Source organism: Oncorhynchus kisutch, linkage group LG1 (assembly GCF_002021735.2).
Source record: "Oncorhynchus kisutch isolate 150728-3 linkage group LG1, Okis_V2, whole genome shotgun sequence".
Lineage (NCBI taxonomy): Eukaryota > Metazoa > Chordata > Actinopteri > Salmoniformes > Salmonidae > Oncorhynchus > Oncorhynchus kisutch.
Genome location: NC_034174.2, coordinates 71,789,715 through 71,807,922, shown reverse-complemented (window position 1 = coordinate 71,807,922; position 18,208 = coordinate 71,789,715). Strand labels below are relative to the sequence as shown.

General features: G+C 44.3%; 1 protein-coding gene and 1 long non-coding RNA gene across 2 annotated transcripts in view; one reads left to right on the top strand and one right to left on the bottom strand.

The window, feature by feature from the left end:
• The first annotated feature begins 240 nt into the window (after nt 1-240).
• LOC116375263 (uncharacterized) lies at nt 241-18,159 on the top strand. Its single transcript, XR_004210995.1, has 3 exons — nt 241-344; nt 2,487-2,606; nt 17,430-18,159. It is a non-coding gene; the product is annotated as an uncharacterized LOC116375263 (long non-coding RNA).
• LOC109890174 (xylosyltransferase 1) overlaps nt 2,860-18,208 on the bottom strand; it is a 134,815-nt gene continuing 119,466 nt past the window's right edge. Inside the window, exons 10-11 of the mRNA XM_031831843.1 lie at nt 9,204-9,537; nt 2,860-6,589 (exon numbers count right to left, since the gene is read on the bottom strand). Coding sequence (XP_031687703.1) covers nt 6,252-6,589; nt 9,204-9,537 — 672 coding nt within the window. The 3' untranslated portion in view covers nt 2,860-6,251. The remainder of the gene's footprint in view (nt 6,590-9,203; nt 9,538-18,208) is intronic.

Below are 18,208 nucleotides of genomic sequence, written 5' to 3'. Positions count from 1 at the left end.
ACAAAGTGTAAGTGTTCTTTTCAAACGCGAACGCAATTTGGAGCGTATGCCATCCGGTTTCCAATCAATTCGCTCATTCTTCGTGCGGCTGACATGCAGCACTGTGTAATAATGGTGTAAAGACTATATATTTTTGGGGGCATGTTGTATTAATCGTGATATGCTGATGTTTTACAGGTAGGGGAGACCGGGGATGGTTGTAGCACGGGACAGTTATAACACTCTCAATATCTCCAATCAGGAACAAGCTAACATCATGTGACTCCCTGTGTACATGCGCAGTTTATCCTCAAACCTCGAAGAAACAAGACCCTGTGATAAACTGACAAAAATCTGATGTTGAGGTAAGATAGTAATTTTTGTTTTTCCGATGTCATCAAACGTTTTGTTCTTAGATTCACCAAACTTATTTCAGGGTTATAACCAGTTTGTGTAGATATATTTGATGTAAGTTAGCAATTCTAAAGTTTGAACATTTAGCTCAAATTGGAGCTAGCTAATGGCTGCAAGGGTCAGGGTTAGTTGTGGTCTGGCTGCAGTGCTGGGAATGCAAATTAAGGGCCCACCAAGCCTGTACCCCAGGACCACTATACCACTGTCACAACTGTGACTCTGAGTGAACATGGCCAACATTCACACACACTACTGTTCCATCTCTCTCAACACACACACACACACTCAAAACATTCAGTTGTTGTAAGTTGAGAAGGGACAGTTATTGGAGAGTACAAATAATATATATTTTATGAGTTGTATTATGACTATTATTTCTGCCACACAAAATGTTAAACATGGCAGTGTTGTTGTCAATAAAGGCTTTCAGTATCTTGTTGCATGTCATGATTTAAGCATGATTTTTAAACTGTTACATTTCACCCCAAGCCCCGTTACAGCTGACCTGGGAGCTGGGGTAAATTGTAACCTTTCACTCCTTGTATTTGAGACAAGGTCACACCTTGTCTGTTTGATTTAGAGAGATAATACCTATACCAATTTGTAGCAGACAGAAGTTGTTCCTATCACATTTTGAATGTAGTAGCTCCAACAATATCTGAGAAATTGACAAGAGTGTTACAGCCATCCCCGGTCTCCTCTACGGGTACCCTGGTCTCCCCTACGGTGTACCCGGGTCTCCCCTACGGTGTACCCGGGTCTCCCCTACGGTGTACCCGGGTCTCCCCTACGGTGTACCCGGGTCTCCCCTACGGTGTACCCTGGTCTCCCCTACGGTGTACCCGGGTCTCCCCTACGGTGTACCTGGGTCTCCCCTACGGTGTACCCGGGTCTCCCCTACGGTGTACCCGGGTCTCCCCTACGGTGTACCCGGGTCTCCCCTACGGTGTACCCAGGTATCCCCTACGGTGTACCTGGGTCTCCCCTACGGTGTACCCCCACTATTTGTTTTGCCTGGACCCCATACTGGACCATACCGCCTTACTTTAACCCCTGCTCCTATGAGCCATGTTGAAGATGAAAACATCTTGAAACATCTTCATTTGATTTTGACCCACAATAACAGTACACATCAGCAAAAGGTAACGTTAAGCACAAAAGCAGGAAGAATAGCATGTCTGTGTGCAACACGCCAACACCTGTAGGGAAACGCTGCTTGTGTCATTAGCTCCTCAGTTGTTTCATGTGTGATGCTGTTCACCTTCCGTTTTGATCTCTGAACTTTATTAGAACACCTTTTAAACGTTTGCTGTCACATTAATGTGATGCGCCTCAGGAGAGACAGTGATTCCCCTGTCGTTGTCTCACTGTCACGTTTTACATGTGTTGGATGAGACCTAGGGGTTTGTTTCATGTCAGAGATAGTGAATAAAACTATTCTGCAAGATGTGGCTCATGTACATTTAGAAACTCTTCACACCCCTAAAACACACACTCCTCACAGACGTGACACGCAGGGCGGACGCACGTACTGAATACACACAAGCACTCACACACACACGCAGACACACTCCTCACAGATGTGATATCACACTCACTAAGCAGACACAGACACACACTCTCTCCTTCCAGACACCATGGACTAATTATCCGGCATGTTCGAAGTCTTGTGGGATCGTCGTGAGATCTTAGTGTCCCTTTGATCTGGGCCTGTCAGAGGCTCAGTACACCCTGTGATCGTGTGTGATGATAGAGGCCCGGGAGGATCACACAGAACCCCTATTCTGTTCTGATGACGAAGGATGGGAAGACGATCACAGAATCCCCAAGTGGTTCTCTCTGGTCAGACCTCCACAAACGATGGTGGCATCATTCATTGCACAGCACATTGAAAGAGGATTGTTTGACTGTTGCTGAGGTCCCCTGTTTTCTAGATGTATGATCTCTGGAAGGCAAAGGGGAAGCCGAATCTCTGGCTACTGCATATTGTGTTTGAGGTGGTTTGTTTTATATCTACACACGGTTGCCTGCCTCTGAGACATATGGTACAGTATTTATTTAAGGCCTGAACTCTCTCCACTCTCTGTCAATAGGCTGAAAACAGGAGAGTTGCCACATGCATAGTGCTCAACAGCATCTCTGGTGCTCAACAGCTGACGACGGCAGGTTGATTCTTCAGTTAAGTCATGGAAAACATGTGGAAGCAACTTCAGGTAATTAGACAAATACTTAAGAGGGTGAAGCTGGGGTGATTATTAAACAACTGTGGGAATGACAACTGTTTGACTGTGCTATCACTTGAATTACGGTGTAATTTACGCTTCGTTTCCAGAGTAAGATGCAATTATGGCTACTTAAACGTGCATAAATCATGAAGAAGAACATGTGTTACAAGGATTTTGTGACAACTCATGTCATAAACTTGAAGTGTTTAAGCATAGAAATCCACACAATAATGAGACAAGATTTAGAGAGAGCTCTTTTATTTAAAAAGAAAAGCAGAGAAAAATGTACCAACTAAAAAAAAAAAATATCCACAAAAATGTAAAAGCGAAAGACAAGAAGGCATGGTATTTACAACAGAGGACATCTTTTTTTGGTGTTACAGATTTCATCAAATCACAACGACTAACTCTTGGTGCTCTTCTTTCACTTTTTTTGTGGAAAGTAAAAACGACCGTAGCAATTTAATGTTCATAGATGGACAGAACATTTGAAGAGTCCCCTAGGCAGGAGTATAGATAGATGGCTAAGGCACAGAGTTTCCCCCTGAAACTTTAGGAAACTTTGACGTTTCCCCAGAAGCTTTGGGAAACGTTGAGTTCAGAGACGTTTGTGCAACAGTTGCTCAACAATACATTCCAGCAGAGAGAACAACAATCTGTCATGATATTCTCTGAAAGGCGAAGAATAATATTAAAAGCTTTACCCAATTCTGAGTCATTCCTTACTCCTTAGATCTGTCCAAAACATTGAAACAGGTTATGTACCTAAAATCACTCTGTGGCCAACTAGCAACAAGTAACACTAGCTATCTGTTATTCTTTTACTATTCCACTTCATAATCTTTCCACACTGCATCGGTATTTACATAGAATGAGTTTTAAACATATTTTCAATCCAAAATATTTATGTACATTTTCTTCATTTTTTGTAACAAAATAGGACTTTTACACCGAGTAACATATTTCAAATCACTTCTCGAGAATGATAATTGTACTTTTGAACAATGGGCAAAGTATTCGTCAATTTCAGTATTCGTTTCAATGTGACAATGGCACTGCCAGTAAAAGGAGCTCAGGGTCATATCTGTATCTAGCTGTTATGTTATTAGCTAGCTAGCTAATACAGAGAAATAGTAATGGTGTCTTTTTGTAGGCACTAAATCCGCCATGTTTTGTTGGACAAAGCCTATGGGAAAATGAATGGCATTTTTGAAGTTTTTTTAAGATTAACACTGAAAATAAGGTCTGTGGTAAACACAGGCTTAGGAGATCTTATACGTTTTGTTCTAGGAGATAATCTTCATCAGCTGACGTCACTTTGTGAATTTTGATGCATTTATGTAATAAAAAAAGCACATAAAGGCATCATAATGAATAAAGGTCATAATAACTGGCTACCTCTCATAGAACAAAGTGTATAAGATCTCCTAAGCCTGTGTTTACCTCAGACCTTATTTTCAGTGTTTATCCAAAACCCCTATTCTTTCCCCATAGGAAAGGCTGAAAAAAAACAGAGGTAACTCACTTCTGGGTTTTAGCACTAGAAGCTGGCGAGCCCTATATAGGCAAAATTGCCCTTCTTTGTAACCATGGCAACAACACACAACAGTTCAAGTTTGAGTGACAGGACTGACACTTATTAGGATCGATACATCCAACAAGGTCCAAGGTGAACTTGGGCCATTGATTAACTCACTAATGATCGCTGATGAGCCCTGGTGAAAACATTCACTTAGCACGTTTGACTGCCAAATCATGTTGACAATCACAGATTGGATTCTAAATTGGGACCAAATTAGGTTGTGAGGAGAATTGAGTTGAAGCCAAACAAGCGAAGCGGCAGATCGTAGTTACCCTCCATGGTGGTTGGAGAAGGGGGCACTGTGCTATAGGCTATGTTTGAACTGTTGTCAACTGAGGGAGAGTCTTGATGGCAGCAAAATAACTTAGCATGTAGTAGAACAGGTGAAAACCAAAGTTGCCTGGGCCCAATCCAACAGTTCCTTGATCAAAATACAAGATATAATTCACTATTTGTTTCCATTTTTGCCACACCATGAACAGCATCATCAATCACTAACATCCTGGTACTGACACGGAACCGAGTAGGAAATGTAACATCACCACGAAATGACTTCAACACACACGTTGGAGAGTTTTTGGAGTGTTTCTGTCTTTTTTTGTTAACTTCTCTGTTTGGGGAGGTTGTCAGGAGGAAGCTGTGAGCTTTCAGTCCTGGGTGCTTCCCCGTGTGATGAAGACTTTGCAAACAGTCGACGAAAGAACCAAGACAGGAAGAGCTATTCAGACCGGACAACACGGACACACAGGCGGGCATTAGGTTTGTTGCGCCCAAAATAGGTATACAGGTTCATTGGGGCATCGGCCTTTGTAAATAAAGGCAGTTTCTCTTTACAAAAAAATGTTTATCGAGCTGCCAAAGCAGCGTTGTAGTCATTTAGTCATTGACTAAAAATATTCTGTATTTATATAAACTTATAAATAAATAGCAACTTGTGGACAACTCACTCCATTCACTCGACAATAACTTTGAGACATAATCTGTTTCATACTTGCAACATAAACTGTCGTTAAAAACAAATGAACAAAACATCTTAGAAAAGGAAATGATAAAATAAGCTTGAGAATGTCTGTTTTCTTGCGAAAGCACAGCTGATATACTTTCATTTCAAGTTTCAGGCTGTCCAGTATGGAGTGATATCAGTGCCAATAGGAACTGAATCTAGTTTCAATCATTCATGAATTGAATTCAACTTCTACTGGCACAAATGCCACTCCATAGTCCAGTCACACCAACACACCTTTCTCCTGTTCAGGCACTGAAAGTCAATAAGTAGTGCTGTGCCATAGTAACTTTGTCAGTCATACGCAAAGATCGAGGCAAGGAATTTTGCTTTAAAAAAAAAGCTACATCTTCACGACACCCTCCGAGGTTGCGGTTCAGTCTATCTCCCTACATGTAGGCCAAACCAACCTTGAGAAGCAGGCCTCGTATTCACAAATCACCTCAGAGTAGAAGTGCTGATCTAGGACCAGGTCCCGCCCTGTCTATATAATCATATTCATTATGATTTAAAAGAGAAAACTAATTCTAAATCAGCACTCGTACTCTGAGAGCCTTTGTGAATACGGGCCCAGAACTTGGTCCACTACCAGTGTCGACTATCCTGTTCCACCCGAACACTCTGACTGACTTCACAATCGCTCTTCCATTTAGCAGCAGACTAGGCGGCCTTACTAGGTGCTTGGCAAAGCAACATTTGTCTCTACGTCGGACACAGCATCAATCACAGTAAACTCAGCGGCGAGATTAAAATTAATACATTGGGAAACAGAACACGACAAAGCCAGCAGAAACCCCAAAGAGGAACACTTCAGGAGTCTGAAACTTGCACGACACCACAGAACCTTCCCCAGACATTCTCTTCCTCTTCAACGTTCCTTCAACCTCAAACTAACCTTAAAAGAAAAACAACTTCCGTCTTTTCTCTCCTTATGTGATCCATTACGTCGACTGAAAAATTAAAATAAAACAAAAAGGAGATTTAAAAAATAAATTATTTAAACTTAAGACCTGCAGTGTGGCCTCCTGTCCAGCCGGAGGCGCCACTGCTACCTGATGCGCCCGTCGGCGTGCGGCGGGACCAGCTGGGACTTGGGGTCCGGGCTGAGCGAGCTCCATGGGGTCTTGGCGCAGGTCTGCATGACGGGGCAGGATGTTCCAGGTCCCCCTGTCATGGAGGTGGAACACACGTCCCCAGCCTCCCACATCGCACCCACCAGGCCGTCTACCCAGTGCTCCAAGGCGGGGCCAGTCAGGGCGGCGTTGCGCTTAGCCTGCTCCACCTGACCCAGGTGTACAGGGATGTTGAGCACGGGGTTGAGGCCGTGGAAGCTCTGCTCCATATAACTGTTCTTGGCTGGTCCATTGTGGAGCTTCAGCGTGTCCTCTGGGGGAGGGAGGGAGAGCGAGAGCGAGATGAAGCGAGAGAAAGAGGGGGACAAAAATGGATTGTTAATGTTTTATGGTGAGACTGTCCTGGAGATAGTGTTCATAAATGGATTGTTAATGTTTTATGGTGAGACTGTCCTGGAGATAGTGTTCATAAATGGATTGTTCATGTTTTATGGTGAGACTGTCCTGGAGATAGTGTTCATAAAGGGATTGTTCATGTTTTATGGTGAGACTGTCCTGGAGATAGTGTTCATAAATGAGCAGGTAAACAGAATCATCAATGGGGAATCTAAGTAGGCAAATCAGTCGAACCACTTTGACTTGATTGTAAAGGGTGGAATGGAACTGTGAACTCATTTGATGAGACCAAACTTTGTGTTACTGGTTAATTACATGCTATTGATTTCTCTAGGGTAAGCCTAAGCCACAAAGTGGGAGACTGCACCAAGTGTCTCAATGACTGCACTTAGTGTTCCTTATGAAGCCATTGGAAGCTAGGGGGCAGATAGGACCATCTTCTCACACACCATACATTTATAAGCCCCTTCATACAGGGCGACAGGGTAGCCTAGTGGTTAGAGCGTTGGACTAGTAACCGAAAGTTTGCAAGTTCTAATCCCAGAGCTGACAAGGTACAAATCTGTTATTCTGCCCATGAACAAGCAGTTAACCCACTGTTCCTTCATTGAAAATAAGAATTTGTTCTTAACTGACTTGCCTAGTTAAATAAAATAAATAAAATAATTGCCCAAGCCACAAATTGTTAAAACAACTGTGTCTTTTTACAAAGCCATTGGAAGCTAGGGGGCAGAGACGAGACCATTACCTCATCCCTAAAACTCCTCCACCCTGAAGGTAAAGCTGTACATTCCTCAGTGCTCCTAACACCGGGGCGCTTGCCGTCCCTCCTCAGCCTGGCTATTGTACGCTAGCCCAGCTCTCCTCTCCTCTCTCTGCCAGTGCCGGGTTCGCACCCTGCCATTAGCCGCTAGCGTTTTCACGGGCTAGCGACAGAGATGCAGTCAGACACCTGGTTGTTCTGCCAAGCTTGCCACTGCCCGGTGCCAACTACCGACTTTATTGTGGTAGCGGTGTGTGTGTGCTGCCAGTGTGTGTGTGTGTGTGTGTGTGTGTGAGGGCCCACGGTGCCAGCGCTAAGCCAGGGCAACAACAGAAGACACACCATAAAGGCTACATGCAGTAGAACGACCTGGAGATATTCAGGGTTGTAAATCTGTATGGGAAGGCTAGAGGCTGTTAGAGCAGGTGGAGAGGAGGCCAAGGCTGCAGGATTACTGTGCCACCACGACCTTCAGGACTATGGGATCTAAGGACATCTAACCCCATCCAACAGGAGTAGGAGCCGGAAGGCTGCTTTCCCAGACACTAAAAAGGATTCTCAATTGAAAGTGCTTCTTTGTCCAAGACCAGGCTTAATCTGTGTCTGGGAAACTAGCCCATAAAGGTTTTTATCCTCAGTACTGTCTCAATGGATAACTACTGTACCGGAGTCCATATAAGGCCGTTTGATACTGAAGCGCACAGGTTTCCATAGTTTCTATGCTGCAGTGGATCTAGTTTAGGACTACTGTTTGCACTATGGGCCAACTGGTCTATTTTAACCACTCAAGCTGATCCAAAAAGTTTGGTGTAAAACAATCTAAAGTAGAGCTCAGTGTCGCTTCACTTGGGTAATAAAACATTTCAACAGTATAACCTCAGAGAGCATAACAGTACGTTTCAGGATTATCTTCCATAAATAGTGGAGAAAGGCAGTCGATTTACCCTCATCTCCAATGCTAATGTCTTTGGGAGTGAATTTAGCATTCTGACTATGTGCTAGTACAGAGTTTGGAGTTTGAGGGGAAGTGGAGTTAATCAATTTTCTCTTCCCATCAACAGCGAATTACAACTGAGAGAAAAGCAAACAAGCGAACTATCAAACAAACAAAAACACTCATGAACAATTGATGAATATTTTAGCTTCCTCTCTCTTCACTCTCACACATGGCCCCAAACCCCACGACGCGCCAGGGCAAAGCCTGCTAACTTTTATTTGTTGATTCTGTTCAGAATTAAAAATGGTCTCGGTGCGATTATAAAACAGGCTGTGAATATGCCCCCACACCGAGGTTAGCATCTCAACTCTCGGGTGACTTTCACAGCAGCCGATTACTCTAGCTAAAACAATAGGGGTCCTGGTCCCTTATAGTTAACACAGGCAGATTGATTTAATTGTGTAATTGTGTTCCTCGGCGTGATATGGAGGTGTTTAACATACTGTTTAGTATGTATGAGAAACACTGAGGGTGATTACGGTCGACTTGGTGACAAACAACTGGGGCTTCCAACGGCTCAGAGGGTTGATTAGAAGGAGCATCGTAAACACAGCAGGGCCTCATGGGAAATGTGCTTTTGTGTTTGCGTGTGTTCCATGATAGGCCTATAACATGACAAGACACACTGCATCAATTATATCACATACATCACAGACTGACACTCATGTGACTTGTAGACCTGCACTACATATAGGCCTATCTCTTACCTTGCTGTACAGGCTAGTGCTTGTTATAAGCCAGTGGTGTGTGTGTCTGTGTCTGTACTCTTACCTTGTCTTATAGGCTGATGCTTCATATAAGCCAGCGGACTAATCAGAAACCTTGTCTCGGCCACGGGGCTCCAGTGATGCAACACCCGTATGGTCCACACCCCAGGCCTGAGAGGCTGGTTCAGGGGGGGTCTGTAGTGGGTGTACTCTGCGCTGGCGTCGATCAGGATATCGTAGGTGGCAGCGATGACGTTGGTGGGGTCGATCCACACCACGGTGCCGGTCACGTTGGGGCCCTTGGACCACCGCTGCATCCCGACTGTCTCGTCCATGGGACCCATCAGACCACCGAAGTTACGGAACATGCGCTCTTTGGCATCCCACTCTGTGCCGATCTGAGAGAGGGATGGAGGAAGGGACGGAGGGGGGAAGGCGAGAGAAAAGGGAGTGTGTTATTAATTCACTGGATCTGAAATGTCCAACCGTATAATGTATTTCATGCATACTTTGCATACAACATTAACTGAGGCAAATGAAGAACAGAAAAATAGGCTGAATATGAATTTGTCTCTACACTGTAATGTCATGGGAAATTGTAGTTGTGATATAATATGTATCCCACACCATTCATACAACCATCATGGATCATGTCCACTGTACAGACTAGTGATTTCCAGTGCGTACAGATGTGGGATCGTAATTTGATCACCCAGGTTTAAAAAGGCTTTCCACTTTGACATTTTCAGACTTGATTATCCCACAGGAATAATGCTGTAGCAAACGGGTTCAAATTAAGAGCCTACATCTGTATACTAGTCTCACTTCATCTGTAATGTCAGCATTGGTGTGCAGCTTCAAACATTAGTACAGCCATTACCTATCATGTCTACAGTAGTGCATTATGTGATTTCCAGTATGTCTCATATGGCTTTATGTAGACTTTCTATGTGTATAGGCTTATACAGGATTTCCAGTATGTCTACGTAAGATAGTCTCAGTTGATGTGTAATGTGAGTGTTGGTTTGCAGCTTCCTGTGTGATCGATAGACAGGCCGACTGAGGCAGCAGTGTATATGTTGAGTGAAGAGCGAACACCTTGACTAACCCTCTGGGGGGCTGGGGATCAATCTATAACAACACAGACAGAGACATGGAGAGAGAGAGCAAGACAGAGAAAGTGGGAAGAGAGTCAGAGACAGACAGAGAGACAGAGAGACAGACAGACAGACAGGAAGATGAAAAGCCCCAACTCCATTTAATGCGGTTAAGACTATTGCTGGAGGGAAAAGAGAGAGGTGAGAGATGAATAACTTAGACACTGAGAGAAATAGAGGGAGATAGAGAATACAGGCAGAGAGAGAACATGTTGATATAAATTGAATATGCAAAACATTAGACTGACCAGGTGAATCCAGGTCAAAGCTATAATCCCTTATTGATGTAATTTGTTAAATCCACTTCAATCAGTGTAGATGAAGGAGAGGAGTTGGGTTAAATAATCATTTTTAAGCCTCGAGACAATTGAGACAGGGATTGTGTTTGCGTGCCATGCAGAGGGTGAATGGGCAAGACAAAAGCTTGAAGTGCCTTTGAACGGGGTATAGCAAGTAGGTGCCAGGCACACCGGTTTGTGTCAAGAACTGCAATGCTGCTGGGTTTTTCACTCTCCGCAGTTTCCCATGTGTATCAAGAATGGTTCACCACCCAAAGGACATCCAGCCAACTTGACACAAATGTGGGAAGCATTGGGGTCAACATTGGACAGCATTCTAATGGAAGGCTTTCGACACCTTAGGTGTTCTTAATGTTTGGTATAAGGTACTCAGAGAGAGGACTATAAATAGCGAGATGGATGGACAGAGTGTAGGAGGACAGAGAGTGAAGATCAGAGATAGTGAAAGAGGACAGAGAGATAGAGGATGCAGATTAATCTAAGGCGCTTGTAGAAACATGAGGAGGGAAGATGACACGGGTTGATGAGGAAGGATGATGATGAGGAGGGATGATGATGATGGATGATGATGAGGAAGAATAATGAGGGATGATGAGGAGGAGGGTTGATGATGAGGGATGATGAGGAGGAGGGATGGTGAAAGCTTGAGGATATGCTCATCCTTACTCCCAGTGATTAACACCAGACCACAGATCAATGGGCTGACTGGAACACTCCACTCAATATTAGGCCGACTGAGAAATGAGTCTATACACTATAAATAGACTCAACCTCCATAGAGAAATTAGTTGTGTGTGGTGTGTGTGTGTGTGTGTCACGATGTCGGAAAACATAAACTGTGAGAGGATCTTGGTTTCCCCTTTAATTCACTCTTCACATGAATGTGTGTGTGTCTGCGTGTGTGTGTCTGCGTGTGTGTATTTTGTACTTTGTAAAGTGAGTTTTGTAAAGTGATGGACTTTGGTAATTAAATGTTGTAATTTAACTGACCTCTATTCTCTCTTTCAAAACTAGATTTTCCTTGTGTGTCTGTGTGTATGTGTGTGTATGTGTATGTGTGTTTTCACACTGCCTGAGCCATTAGTGGATCTTGCCAGCCTGTGATGCACTTCCGTAATTCAATTTTGTAATTCAACTGACCTCTATTTTCTCAACCAAAACTACATTTTCCTTGTGTGTGTGTGTGTGTGTGAGTGTTTGTGTGTATGTGTGTTTTCACACTGCCTGAGCCATAAGTGGATCTTGCCAGCCTGTGATGCACTTCCGTAATTCAATTTTGTAATTCAACTGACCTCTATTTTCTCAACCAAAACTATATTTTCCTTGTGGTTGTGTTTGTGGTTATGTGTATGTGTGTGTGTGTGTGTGGGGGGGGGGGTGGGTGTGGTTGTGTGTATGTGTGTGTTTCACAATGTCTGCAACAACAACTAGAGGATATTGCCCTGCCTCCCTTCAATTCAATTCACCTCAATTTAGTGTGCAAAATTGGTACCCTTCAACTCAATAATGTTACCGACTCCTATTTTCTCTACCAAACTACTACTCTCCCTGTTAGTATCCTCAACATCCTTAACTAGAACGTCTATCAGCTATGCTATTCATTCTCTGCAGGTCTGGAAGAGTATCCCTCATGCTAATTCATTATAATCTATTCTATTCTTATTGATTCTATTCAATTTTTTTCTATTCTATTTCAGTCTATTCTAAGTGTTTTCCTCACTGGCATATCACACCATATACATCACATTGATTGTCAGTGGTCTGATTCTAGGCCACAGACTGAAATCAAAAGCTTATTGACAGAGGAAATGCCACTATAACCCACTGGCTGCAGACTACTGCCTCCCGACTCTAAATTGTTCTGTGAGAAATCTGGGTAAGGTACTATGGGCATAGATAACATTGGATTTCAGTAATGGTTTTGGCTCAATTCTATTTCAACTCCATCAATTCAGGAAGTGAATGGAAATGCAATATTCTCATTGAAAATGAATCATACTTTTCACATCTTGAATTGTAATTTGAATGAATCTCCTGAAGCGACTGTATTCTGGTTCAAACTGTCACTGGAGAGTGGAGACAAACAGTAACACAGCTACAAATCCGCAGTTCATTGAGTGTACGACCGTACTGACCACCTGAGAACCGGTCAAACAGGGATTAACCTCTGACCCACTTCAGGTTCATCCGATGACCTCCAACCTTTTCTCTACACTTCACTTCAAACCCTGGTCCAACACCTCAGCTTGTTTTAGTTCATGATCTTAACTCACACTTGACTTAGTGACAGCACAGTAGTACTACTGCTACCAGCCACCCCTGTCCTTCACTGCTGATCTGGAAACCCTGGAGTCAAACACAGTCAGCTTGTGGCTTGTGTGACCTAAATTCACACTTAGAGCACAAGTAGTAGGCTACTAGGCTACCATCCAGCCTCTCTCCTCTACCTTTAATCTGGCAACCCTAACTCAAGACCCTTCCTCACTCTAAACCTGTGGCAACTGTTGCTCAAGATCTGTAAACCATCACGGGTTCCCGAGTCAAACCCCTCACCCTGTAGCATGCATCCCTTTTTCATTCCCTCACCCTGTAGCATGCATCCCTTTTTCATTCCCTCACCCTGTAGCATGCATCCCTTTTTCATTCCCTCACCCTGTAGCATGCATCCCTTTTTCATTCCCTCACCCTGTAGCATGCATCCCTTTTTCATTCCCTCACCCTGTAGCATGCATCCCTTTTTCATTCCCTCACCCTGTAGCATGCATCCCTTTTTCATTCCCTCGCTCTACCTATTACCCCTCCCTCCCTCCCTCTCCATAGATCTTAATTGACAAACATAGATGGCGTCCTTACCCACGTCCTCTATCTCAAGCTGTCCCAGGGGAGTGCTCCGGGCCTGGGCTTAGCTGCATTCAACACCTGCTTTTCATTACCTCCATACACAAAGACTGACACTAATAAGGCCCAGAACCCAACAGAACCCTGGGCCTGGGGGCCTTAGTCTGTTGCCCGCACACGTGCGTGCGTGCGCGCACACACACACACGCAAAAAAAAAACAGTTTTTTAAATCGAGACCAGATGTGGTCTGGTTGGTTGGACGTGGCTGCCCGCACCACTGCCTGATGGAAATTGACCTGTCATGTTTTATGGTGTTTGACTCTGGCGCCAGTGAGGTTGTTGGGGTGTGGTGGAGGGGGAGAGAGATGGGGTGGAGGGTTTTATGGTTGAGTTGCCAGGTCAGCAGTGGTAGTACCACTGTAAGACGTAATGTGTGAGTTGAGGGCTTCAGCTACAAGATGAAGTGTTGTGCTGCTGAGGTAATGCTGGGGAGGGGGTGAGGTTGCCAGGTCAGCAGTGGAGGACAGAGGGAGGGTGACGTACTACTGTACTGTAGGTAAAGTGTTAGTAGAGGACATAAACCACAGCATTAGGTGTTTGACGCGGGTGCCCGTGGGGGGAGGCAGGGTTGCCAGGTCTTAGGTTGCCAGATCAGTAGTGGGTGACAGTGGGAGGGTGACGTAGCCTAGTACTGTAAGTATCCTGTGAGCAAAGGCGCTTAAGATACAGACAGGCAGCTACTACTGATACCTCTGTCCTGCCTATGCAGAGTTAGAGGTAGGTGGAGGAAGAGATTGGAATGAAAGGAGATAGAGACCGTCTTGTAAAGGGATGCATGGGGTTAGAGGGAAAGAGAGAGAGAGGTTATAGGTAGGAGGGACAGACTGTGCTGCCTCCCCAGTTTATGGTAGAAGTTAGAAGGAGGCAGAGGGAGGAATTCTAGGTGGTAGGAGGGAGAGACCTTGTAAAGTCACACATGATACACAGACCCACCGGACTACATAGGAATCTACTACCACCGCTACAACTGTAGTCTGTTAGTAGGGTGGTAGTCTGTCATTTATCCCTCACTTATTTAGGATAGTTGTTGGAAGCAAGTCTATTAAGACCACTGTGGAGAGGTAGAGAGCAATGTTAGAGAGCAATGCCAGTAAAAATTGGGTAGAGAGAGAGTTTATAGATGGAAGGAAAAGGTTGTATTTTAAAGTTGTGCTGCAGACATGGTTTATCTGCCTGACAGACATTCACAACAGTCAACTATAACTGCTTAGCTCTGTCATGACCGTCTATCTGTCCTCTGGCTGCCTGACAGACTGACAGTCATTGTAGCTAAGCAACCGACAGAAAGTCCTTTGCGATGCTGAGTACTCAGATAAAGCCTTGCCAGTGTCGGTCTGCTGTCACTCACAACTCTTTAGACTAGAACACCTCAGAGCCTTCCCTGTGCCCATGACTTCCTCACAGTCTAGGGTCGTTTCGGAACTGTTACAAAGGTCAATAGGTCGAAGGTCAAGAGTAAAAGGTCAGATTCACCCCGACTTATCACCTCAGAGTGCTGGAACTCATACGAGGACATCAACTGACATTTCAGAGGGTTCTGCTTGACAGTGTGAAAACCAGAAAGAAAGATCGCTCTCAACCCCCCCATGATAAACTGAAAAGTTCTCGCTGGCTCACTAAGACATGATGTTAGAGAACGTCCCCAGAAGTAGAAATAGGGTCATTATTTATATTAACATAACTACGCTATCAGGAAGCCGTTCGGGCATGAAGGTGAGTAGTCTACGTTTCATTAGTAAACAACAAATAAGCAGCCGGTGAGGCTCTAATCCACATAAAATCTGATGAATTCAATCAATTTACATTTTACAAGGCTACCAATCCTGTGTTTAATGCCTGCCGCCAATGTGTGTGTGTGTGTACTCTCTGCAAGGTTGCCATAGCGATAAATATAGCTAAGGTCACCATGATATCTGATCTAGTCAATCATATTTTATACAACATGCTTCTCTGTGCCAGGCACTTCAGGGCTTTTATATACTACAAACACATAGAGGTCATTGTTTGACTAAGTGGCTGGATAACTGCCGGGCACTCTAGTCTAAATGACAGGGGCTGCTGAATGACTGCAAATGTTATGTGAACATTACGTAAAAGTTGAAGCCTACAACCTCGAAACAATGTACATCAGTTAATGGTCGGACTGACTGACCATTATGTTGTCCATTGACTGGATAATGAATGGTTGAACAAAATCAATACAGGAGCCGGTGATAGAAATGGATGTGCTGAAAGATCTGCTCAAGGTAATGTGAACGTTACCTCAACGCGCAACCCACAACATGACATGTTACCTCAGCTATGTCAGCTATGTGAACTCTCCTCCACTTCTAAATGGGATGAGTTTGCGATATTTTTCAGAGATAAGATAAACAACAATAGGCAGGGTATCAGTCAAGCAAGACCCGATGAGAAGTTTGATGATATGTGCCCTGGGCTACCACGCAAAGGCACTGTGGATTTATTTTTCCTGGTTGGCACTGACATGCTCAGGAAAGAGATATCACAAATTAAGCCTCCTACCTGCCTTCTCGATGCTATCCCCACCGCCTTCTTCAAAACAGTTTTTAATTGCATATCTGAAGAAGTGTAAGCTATTGTTAATCACTCCCTGTTCACAGGCACTTTCCCCACTGCACTAAAAACTGCTATTATGAAACCCCTTCTGAAGGAAAGTCATCTAGATTCTTCAGCTCTTAGCAATTTTCAGCCAATCTCCAACCTTCCATTCTTAAGCAAAATTCTGGAGAAATTGGTTTTGAAACAGCTAAATTATTTTTTAAAGTGCCAACTGTATTTTTGAAAAACTACACAGCACAGACACAGTCTCTGTGGTAAATGATCTTAGAGCCAACACAGATGCCAAACATCTCTCTGTCCTTGTACTCTTAGATTTAAGTGCTGCATTCGACACTGTTGACCATGATGTCCTTCTGGACAGACCGGAGAGGTTGGTTGGCCTCTCCGGTCCAATTCTACATTGGTTTAGGACCTATTTAACCGGCCGAGAGTTTTTTGTCACCCTTGGTGAACACAACTCAAGAGAAAATACATATCACATGGCATTTCACATGGTTTGATTTTGGGTCCGGTACTGATCAGTTTATATATGTTACCCCTTGGCAGAAAGCACAGCATTTTCACTGCTACGCAGACGATACACAATTTCTGTGTCACCAGAGAATTTTAGCTCCACGGATAGATTAGACTGTATTAGTGATTTAAATACCTAGATGGCTCACAACTTCCTCCAGCTAAATCAAGACATGACCGAGGTACTTATTGTTGGAGCCAAAGCACAGTGAAAGAATCTGGCCGCACATTTTAATTCACGGGTAATAAAGATGAAACACTAGGTAAAAAACCTAGGTGTTATTTTAGATTCTGAAATCAATTTCGAATCACACAATAGGAATGTGACCAAAAAAGCTTTTTACCACCCGGGGAACATTGCCAACGTGCGTCCGTTTCTATCTCAGGCTGATAGACACTCATCCATGCTTTTATTACAAGCAGGCTTGACTACTGTGTAGCTCTCCTGTCTGTGTCACGCCCTGATCTGTTTCTCCTGTCCTTGTGATTGTCTCCACCCCCTCCAGGTGTCACTTGTTTTCCCCAGTGTATTAATCCCTTTGTTTCCTGTCTCTCTGTGCCAGTTCATCTTATGTGTTTCCAAGTCAACCAGAGGTTTTCCTGTTCTCCTGCTTTTTCCGGTCTCCTTTTTCTAGTCCTCCCAGTTTTGACCCCTGTTTCTGGACTTTGTACCCACCTGCCTGACCATTCTGCCTGCCTTGACCACGAGCCTGTCTGCCCCTCTGTACCTCCTGGACTCTGATCTGGTTTTGACCTTTTTGCCTGTCCACGACCATTCTCTTGCCTTCGGATTAATAAACATTGTAAGACTCCAACCATCTGCCTTCTGTGTCTGCATTTAGGTCTCACCTTGTGCCTTGATAGTCCGGTCTACGCAAGAAAGCCAATGGTCAACTGCAAAACATACAGAATGCTGCAGCACGGTTACGGACCAAGACCAGACGAAGAGCACACATTATACTGGTTTTAAGGTCTCTGCAATGGCTGATTTGGGGGCACCGTCTACTGAAAGAGTGTAAATATTATGTAACTGTTATAAGAAAATTGCATAAATGTTAAAACTCCAACCCAAAAAACAGTGTGTCAGTTACTTCAGCGAACTGTAGCCTGGTGAAGCTACTGTATATAAGGTGTGTCTACTTCTAAAAGATGTCTGTCACGCCCAGATCTGTTTCACCTGTCTTTGTGCTTGTCTCCGCCCCCACTCCAGGTGTCGCCCATCTTCCCCATTATCCCCTGTGTATACCTGAGTTCTGTTGCCAGTTCGTCTTGTCTTACCAACGTGCTTTCCCGTCTTCCTGTTTCTCAAGATCCGTCTCCTAGTTTTTCCCGGCTCTGACCATTCTGCCTGCCATCCTGTACCTGCCTAACTCTGACCTGATTACAAACCTCTGCCTGCCCTGACCCCGAGCCTGCCTGCTGTCCTGTACCTGCCTGACTCTGACCTGATCACGAACCTCTGCCTGCCCTGACCCCGAGCCTGCCTGCTGTCCTGTACCTGCCTGACTCTGATCACGAACCTCTGCTTGTCCTCAACCTGCCCTTTGCATGCCCTGCGTTTCTAATAAATAATCTGAGAACTGTACTATCTGCCTCCTGTGTCTGCATCTGGGTCATACCC